Genomic DNA, 952 nt, shown 5'->3' with positions numbered 1-952 from the left:
CACAAATCCAGTTTTTACAATTCGTCTTTTTCGTCTGTAGTTTCGGCATAGACCCCGGGATATTCTTTATTTTCAATAGTTACACCTTTACAGCGTTCCTGTTGTATTAAAAAATCCTTTGCTCTCCAAGCTTGTTCACCGTCTTTAAACATAAATATTGCTCTATCATCATCAACCATATAGCGCTCCGCTTGTATATGATTATTCCATAAACTAGTTTGCCAAAGTTTAGTAATACTTTCTGCTTCATCCCTTGTTGGATTACCACCAACTGATACAAATGTCATAAGCGTACGACCTTTTTTAGAGGCTTTAAGTATTTCCTCTGGATTATTAGGATCAAGTTTTGTTAAATCAAGCTTTGCCTGAGGTCGCAAATGTTCTGGGAGTTCGTCAGCCTCTAACTCATCGTCGCCCTCCTAAAAAATTTTAAGACACTATAACATATTATAAAAATGTATGCATGGCGTATAATACCTCCCACTGATCTAATAAACGTTCGAAATCAGCATCAGAATAATCTCTAATATCTTTTTTAGCCCATTCCGGCTTTTCGCCGTCTTTTGATTTTTTGGCTAAAATTGTTGATATTGTGATTAATATCACAAATATTAATACTAAACGCATATTTTACACTCCCAGCTTATTCCAAACACAAAACTTTATTGATATACCGAAAAGACACACGTCACTATTGTCAAAACAAACAATTCACAATGGATTTAGAAGTACAATAAAATATTCACAGTACGTTAAAAGCGCATTTACTTTAGTGTCAATTTATATCTACAATTATTTATTGTTTCTTTTTTATTTCATCAACAAGTCAATCCGCCTTTTAATTTGATTAACAACCATTTAAACGGAATTATCATATTCAGTGTATATATCATTTATATTTCATCCATAAGCACCATGGGTAAATAACAGCGAGAATTGTTTTGGTAATGTC

General features: G+C 33.0%; 1 protein-coding gene across 1 annotated transcript; it reads right to left on the bottom strand.

Moving 5' to 3' along the window:
• Window positions 1-6: 6 nt before the first annotated feature.
• LOC119665251 (LDLR chaperone boca-like) lies at window positions 7-681 on the bottom strand. Its single transcript, XM_038074534.1, has 2 exons — window positions 478-681; window positions 7-419 (listed from the first exon to the last, which is right to left on the bottom strand). Exons 1-2 carry the CDS (start codon window positions 625-627, stop codon window positions 15-17), a joined length of 555 nt encoding a protein of 184 aa, XP_037930462.1. The 5' UTR covers window positions 628-681; the 3' UTR covers window positions 7-14.
• Window positions 682-952: the final 271 nt, after the last annotated feature.

Source organism: Teleopsis dalmanni, unplaced genomic scaffold (genome assembly GCF_002237135.1).
Source record: "Teleopsis dalmanni isolate 2A unplaced genomic scaffold, ASM223713v2 unscaffolded_contig_4152, whole genome shotgun sequence".
NCBI classification, from domain to species: Eukaryota; Metazoa; Arthropoda; class Insecta; order Diptera; family Diopsidae; genus Teleopsis; species Teleopsis dalmanni.
The sequence above is the reverse complement of the archived record's forward strand: the minus strand, read 5'-3'. Positions and strand labels throughout refer to the sequence as shown.